General features: G+C 38.7%; 1 protein-coding gene across 1 annotated transcript; it reads left to right on the forward strand.

Moving 5' to 3' along the window:
• The first annotated feature begins 4,228 nt into the window (after positions 1-4,228).
• LOC133710635 (homocysteine S-methyltransferase 3-like) lies at positions 4,229-7,282 on the forward strand. Its single transcript, XM_062136774.1, has 7 exons — positions 4,229-4,531; positions 5,294-5,350; positions 5,462-5,688; positions 5,858-5,987; positions 6,267-6,470; positions 6,567-6,638; positions 6,923-7,282. The coding sequence occupies exons 1-7, from the start codon at positions 4,355-4,357 to the stop codon at positions 7,085-7,087; spliced, it is 1,032 nt and encodes a 343-aa protein (XP_061992758.1). The 5' UTR covers positions 4,229-4,354; the 3' UTR covers positions 7,088-7,282.
• Positions 7,283-7,348: the final 66 nt, after the last annotated feature.

Here is a 7,348-nt window from a genome sequence, read left to right on the forward strand (position 1 = left end):
ATCACAGATAGATATTTGATCAGGATAATATAAGCACACTTCTCTTTTTAGTGAATTTTCGGATTAACTGGTAACAAATCACAAATCCACGTACTAGGGTATGTCTACTATACCCAAAATACGGGTAAGCCGCAGCATACTAAGGCTACTTCCAAAGTATGTATACCCAAGGTCGGCTACTTCCTTCCTATGAGTATAATAGTGCACTATCTGTAGGGACTAGGGCCCAGGCTTAACGTCTCATAACACCAAAACATATTTACCAGTAATTCATTTAAGCACGGGGTTGTAGGAATCACCCGGCTTCACAACTGTACTTCTCAGACATAATCAAATTCACAAAATACAATCTTTATCATTTATAGATCGTATATATGTATATGTACACCCACATCAAGAGACATATTATTTCAAGATAAATCTTTATTTCTTAAAATAATTTCCACATAATCACATTTGGGTATATAAAATAGCTTTCACACCGCATGATCAACATTTCATTATTCAACAATTAAAATGCGAGATTAATAGCTTGAATAATATCCAATTCATTCTCAATCATTTCATCACACCAATCACACGTCAACCAATATATATATTCCACGTAAATATATATATATATACGTAATCATCCGCTCAGGGATGACCACTAATACCAACTATAGTTCAAGCATAAAAACCGTGAAATTCATTTGTATAATAAAATCATTTTACTTACCTATGGACCGTAGTTGATCAAGTCCATATAATTTAAAACAAATATTTATTCCACAAATATTTTCACACAATTGCGACAAAAATAAAGTAATTAAATTTATTCGGTTCGTAATATGAACCACGTGAGGTTTACTCACCTCTAATCCAGCTGCGTCTTCTAAAAAGCCAAATATATCAATCCGAATCGTCCACCAAATCAATCCATCGATCACCTAATCCAATAATGATCTTAACTTAGCCAACAACTCATAAACGTACTTAAACGATGATCCAACGGTCGGATTGAAATTAAACGATGATCCAACGGTCGGATCGAAATTATATGATGATCCAACGGTCGGATCCTCACGGATCGCCCTTAGGATCATCCTCCAATATTATCACGAAGATCCAACGGTCCAATCTTCCTGAATTGCCCTTACTAATATCTCCATAATTTTATATGAAAATCCGACGGTCAGATTCTCACGAATCGCCTTCCGAATTACTGTTTTACAATTATACGAAGATCCAACGGTCGGATCTTCGCCCGTGACCTCACAAAGTCATCGGTACAGTCATACGATCAACATATCTAAATTTGAAGCAAAACCAATGGTCTGATCTTCGCAGATCGTAAACCGAAGATAAAACGTAAAAACCGTAAATAGTAACGTAAAAACGTAAATCCACTATTTATCAACTTTTTCTAACATGACCATGTTATATATCAAAACGCTCGTATGGATGCATAGATCATCGCCTAGATAATGAAAACTCAAAAAAAGGTCCGACGCGCCGCCACCAGCGGAGGTCAGACGGCGGTCAACGCGGCGGTCAACCACCTCCGATGCAAAAGTCGTCAACTACAAACTTCTTCAAAATAAAAGGGTGATCAACTTTCATACCTGGAGCTAAGTCTGGTTCGGCCTAGATCGTCCTAGATCAAGCTTGGAAGTCGGATTAATCCTGTGCGTCCGATCAGATTTCAGATTAAATCAGGGACGTCGAAAAAGTCAAACCTTGATCTAGTGTTCTACACTCAAAATCGTGATGAAAGACTTACATGAGGATGATCAGGGGGAATAGGAGATCACGAAAATGGGAAGGATCGTCCGAGGGGACGCCGGAAAATGGGTTTTCTGGTCGGGTCACCGATCGGAGGCTGGGTGGCTTCGATCCGGGGATAGGGACAGTGGCGGGGCAAGGCGACACCGGAGGGAGGCTGTGCGTGCGACGGCGAGCTCGGGGAAGGCCGGGTCGTGGCCGGAGGACGCCGGAGGACGAAGATGGGTCCGGGTCGGGTCAGTCGGGTCGGCTGCGTAGGGAGGAGAGAGAACGGAGAGTTTGGGGGACCAAATTGCAATTTTGAGAAAATTTCGTCCTTCCGAAAAATTCAGGTTTTCCACCTATTTATAGAAAAATCCCAATTTTAAAATATTCGTAACTTATTCATACGAATTCCGAATATTGCGTTCCACATGTCCACGAACTCGTATCGACGCGCTCTACAACTTTCATGAAGAAAGTTTTCCCAAATTCCATACGTATAAAAAGTCACTTTTTGAGATCCCCTAAATAACGTTCGATTTCGAAAATAAAATCGTTCGAACTACTTCCACAACTTCTCCAAGCTTCGTACTCGCTCCTAATACCGCGAAATCAATTCTAAAAATCCATGGAATTTAATTTGGATTTTTCGGGGTATTACAATTGGGGGGCAATAGACGTCTACTGGGGGGCAATACATGACTGATAGTCGTTTATTGGGGGGCAATACATGGCTGATAGTCGTCTATTGGGGGCCAATAGACGTCTATTAGGGGGTAATAGACTATTGGGGCAATAGACGTCTATTGGGGGGCAATAGACGTCTATTGCCCCTCTATTAGGGAGCAATAGATGTCTATTGGGGGCAAAAAAACTTTTCGGTGAGATTTTCAGCAAATTCCGGTAGGCGGCAGCCTGTGACCGGAATCCGGCGGCCGGTGACCGGATTCCGGCGGTCGGTGACCGGATTCCGGCGGTCGGTGACCGGATTCCGGCGAAGTCTCCTATGGTTTCTCTCTCTTCCATTTTCTCTATCTCTCTCTCTAAGTAACAAAGGGGTGAGGGGTAAAATGGTATTAAAAAAAATTAAAAACAAAAAAAAAATCTTAATGGGGTATTAGGGAAGACTCCCTTAGAGTGTATTGGGTAAGAGAGAATTAAAAAAACTTAATGGGGTAAGTGGGAAAAAAATCCCTAGAAATGGGGTAAATAGACAAAAACCCTATATTATAAAGATGATCTAAATTCAAATCACAATTTATCATGATGTCAATTTTCACGAGATAATATGAGAGTTGTGATAAGTTTTCGTAATTCAGAATAGGAAAAATATATATTTTTAATTTCACAGCGTGTTACAAAGTCTTTCGTACTTCACCATCTCGTTGACAACGAAAACACACCAATAAACATGTATATTCTTTAGATTTCAATATACCTTATTTTGGGACTTAATTAATTTCATTTATGCATGAGAAGATAGTTGAGTAAAAGATGTGTATACGTATATGACAAGCACACTTTCTAGCATAGATACTTATCATTGAAAATCTTATCATTGCCAGTTAAGTATATGGTTAAAGAAATGTTTATAACCTCCAATATTGGAACACGCTAACTTGCAATGAACTCATTGGACAACTAAGTTAGTGTTCATAGAAAACTTGAGATAGGAACGTGAGCGATAATGGTTCATCTTGACTAGGACATTTGTACACGAAATGACGAAATGCATGCGTCTGAGTTGAGTCTGTCATCATGAATCATGATAAGAACAAACAAATGTCGATAACTCTTTGCCCCAAACAAATGCGTCTGCATCCGTCTTTTGTTTATTTTCTTTCCTTCTCTTTTATATATGGGCTGTTCTTCTGTACCCCATACGCCATAGTGCTTAATCTTGCTACAACCTATTACCTAATATCTATATATTTGTGGGAAATCTCAAATTGTACGTTTGGATTTTGTTAGTGTATTTCTTTAGAACGTTTAGCATCTTAATCGCAATCAAATTTAATTAATCAACTAATTATTACTTTAAAAATATAATACCGGATATAATTAATATATCTTCCGCTTGCACTCACATTTTAACCAACTAAACATAACCTAGAGTGCAAATATTGAGCAACATTAATTTAGCTTCGAATCTATTATCTCCCGTAGTCAAGAGAAGTAGTTGAGTGGATTGAGGCTCAATCCCAGCTCCCTTTGAACTTGAAAGTTGGAAAAAATAAGGAACTAGTACTAGTGGATCTAACCAAAATGAAAATGTTGCTGAACCAAAAAAACAAAAAAAAGAAAGAAAGAAAATTAAAAACACGTATAAACACCACAATAATCTTCAAAGCCACGCACGTCTCCATGATCCTGGTTCCCTTTATTGCTGGAACATGGCAACGTCAGCCAGCCGGTCACAGAACTTACACGTGAGGGGCATATGAGTAACTTGACTCTACCCTCTTCCCTCTATAAAATGCACTGAGGGACGCATTTCATACCTCACCTTCAAAACCGAACAGTTTCAGAGCAGCCAAAGTTTGTGTTCCCTATACTTTGTTTTACTCCTACACTCTCCATCTGACCAAAGCTAAGGTCTGGACAAACAATGGATTTCGGAAGCGAGAAAACGTCGTCGTTCATGAGCGATTTTCTGGAAAAGTGCGGTGGCTGTGCGGTTCTGGACGGCGGGTTTGCGACGGAGCTGGAACGACATGGAGCTGATCTCAACGACCCTCTCTGGAGCGCCAAATGCCTCGTCAGTTCTCCTCACCTCGTCCGAAGGGTACGTACGTAACTTCAGTGATTTCGTTACTCGATCTCATCTCTAAGATTTAGAGTTCTCTATATGTCCAAACAGATCATTCCTATTCTTTTGCCGGCTATATATGAACCCACAAAGATGAAGATGTTGAAGAGAACGAGAAAAATGGTCATAAAAAAAAAAGCTCTAACATGAATGAATACAAGGCGATTTATGGGGTGGATTCATAGCATTTTCTTGGGGTGTTAAGTACCATAAACTGTTTATGGACAAAAATGCTAAACTGGAAATTTTAGCCCAACTATAGCAACAGTTACCCTCTTTTTGGGTAAGTAAGTACCATAAACTGTTTAATTTTTCCATTTTTTTTGGGGGAAAAATTAAATTAAGTTTTTTTTTTATAAGAAAAAATTAAATTAAGTTATGTATGTGAATATTTTTTTTGTTTTTTTTTGTTTCAGTTATGTATGTGAATATTTAACTTTATCCTTCTGCCTTAACACGTATTTTTAAATAATCAAATATGAGAAATGAGTCGTCCTCGGTTAGCTTCTGACAGTAACGTGGCAAAGTATGCAAGTCCCAAATCGGTCTCAGTTTCTCATGAACACTCTAGGGATTTTCATTGACACCTGTCTTTTTCATGCAACAATTAATAGAAAATAGTAGGGTTGTGCAGCTGCAAATGGGCCTTCTGAGTGTCCAAATCTGCTGAAGAAATAGCTGGGTCCAATAGCAGAGCATGAATGAGACAAATTTTATTTATTTTTGATTTTGATATAGGTACATTTGGACTACCTTGATGCTGGAGCAAACATCATAATAACCGCATCTTATCAGGTAATTAATTTTGTTCATGATACATTTCCGTTTTTGTTTATGATTTGGTGGTTTACTATCATTTTTCTTAAAGATGTTAAACTGTTAACCTTGTTGTTTTGTCTGATACAGGCCACAATTCAGGGTTTTGAGGCCAAAGGTTTCTCTAAAGAAGAAGCCAAAGCCCTGCTCAGGAAAAGTGTAGAAATTGCAATCGAGGCACGAGAAATTTACTATGACAAATGTACCAAAGGTTCTTGGGAGTTTGTGGACACAGGAAAGCCATCAAGACATCCGGTTCTAGTTGCAGCATCTGTAGGAAGCTATGGGGCCTATTTGGCTGATGGTTCCGAGTATAGGTGAGTTAACTCAACATATGACATGTGTATGTTTATTGTATATGATTTGGAAATGGAACAAGAAAATGGTGACATCTCTGCATATTAATTTCTTGTATATTGTTTATAACTTTATACGAGCATCATTGATACTCGGGTTCTGATTCTTTGTGGGTTATTTCCTTTGTAGTGGCAACTACGGCGATGCAGTGACTCTAGAAACGTTGAAAGATTTCCACAGGGAAAGGGTTCAGATTCTGGCCAACTCTGGTGCTGATCTAATTGCATTTGAGACGACACCGAATAAGCTAGAGGCTAAGGTAATATGCTTTATTCGCCTTAATGTATAAGGCCTTTATGCACTATAATGGACATGGATTAAGCAAATGGAATGAAGTTCATTGCCTTAGGCAGAATCTTCCTAGCATGTATGACAGATATGATTCACATGCCATGTGCATCAGAAAGTGTTAGGACTATACAAAATAGTGTCAGAGATTCTAAGATGAGGGTGTTTCAGTCATCTTATTTAGATTAATTGTGCCAACAATTTCCACTCTGGCTCTGGCTAAATACCTTGCTTAAATGTGATGCTGCAGGCATATGCTGAACTTCTTGAGGAAGAAGCAATAGATATTCCAGCATGGTTTACTTTTGCTTCTAAAGATGGAATCAATGTGGTGAGTGGTGATTCCATCTTTGAGTGTGCCTCTATTGCTAATGCATGCAAGCAAGTTGTTGCTGTTGGAATCAACTGCACACCACCTAGATTTATCCAGGGGTTGATTTCATCTATTCGGAAGGTTCGATCTTTGGTTAATTGGAATAAATTAGCATACGTAACTTAGCCCCTCAACATTTTCATATAATTGATATTCCCTTGCCTATCAAATTTGCAGGTAACAAGCAAACCAATAGTGATATACCCCAACAGTGGTGAGACCTATGATGGTCAGAGCAAGCAATGGATTGTAAGTGTCCTCCTATATGAATACACAGTGCTTGTTGCCCTACTCTTTCAGCCATAGCATCTAGATTTAGATCATTATAATTCACAAACTAGACACAAAGTAATGTTCTTTTTGTTGGATATATATAATGTTATATTACCAAATGGTGAATCTTCTACCATTTGTTGGTAAAAATACGAAACTAATCTTCCTTGAATTGTATATAATACTGTTCCATGGATGATGAAAATGTTGAATTAGCATGTTTGTGAAAAAGCCTTGACTGCATGTGCTTTCCATTGCAGCCATCGAGTGGGCGGGTTGATGAAGAGTTTGCAGAAATAGTCATAGAGAAGTGGCGTGAGGCAGGGGCTTCCCTGTTTGGAGGCTGCTGCAGAACAACTCCAAATACCATAAGGGCAATATCTAAGGCTCTTTCCAACAAGTCTTCTGCGGTTAACGATGCTTAGTGTAGTTCTGAAAATGAGAGGTAAATATTTGTAATCTGATGCTAAGAATAACGCGCGTCATTTCCTTGTTTTGTAACTCCAAGGAAGTAGCAAATTACTGTCACCATGGTGCTGCTGCTGTATGATAGCTGGTGAGGTCGTTTCACATCAAATAACAGTGTTTTTGCTACCTTTCGAAGTTACATTTTACTAGCATTCCGTAGTGTGTCCTTGTGATTAAATGCGATCTCCTCCATAGAAAATACATGGAACCCAAACAAA

Source organism: Rosa rugosa, chromosome 5 (assembly GCF_958449725.1).
Source record: "Rosa rugosa chromosome 5, drRosRugo1.1, whole genome shotgun sequence".
Taxonomy (NCBI): domain Eukaryota; kingdom Viridiplantae; phylum Streptophyta; class Magnoliopsida; order Rosales; family Rosaceae; genus Rosa; species Rosa rugosa.

Bases quoted from the DNA above. Each gene is read 5' to 3' on its own strand.
- LOC133710635 (XM_062136774.1), top strand. From the start codon at position 4,355: ATGGATTTCGGAAGCGAGAAAACGTCGTCGTTCATGAGCGATTTTCTG. The intron at 5,351-5,461 runs GTAATTAATTTT...TGTCTGATACAG, and splicing joins TAATAACCGCATCTTATCAG to GCCACAATTCAGGGTTTTGA. The intron at 5,988-6,266 runs GTAATATGCTTT...GTGATGCTGCAG, and splicing joins CGAATAAGCTAGAGGCTAAG to GCATATGCTGAACTTCTTGA.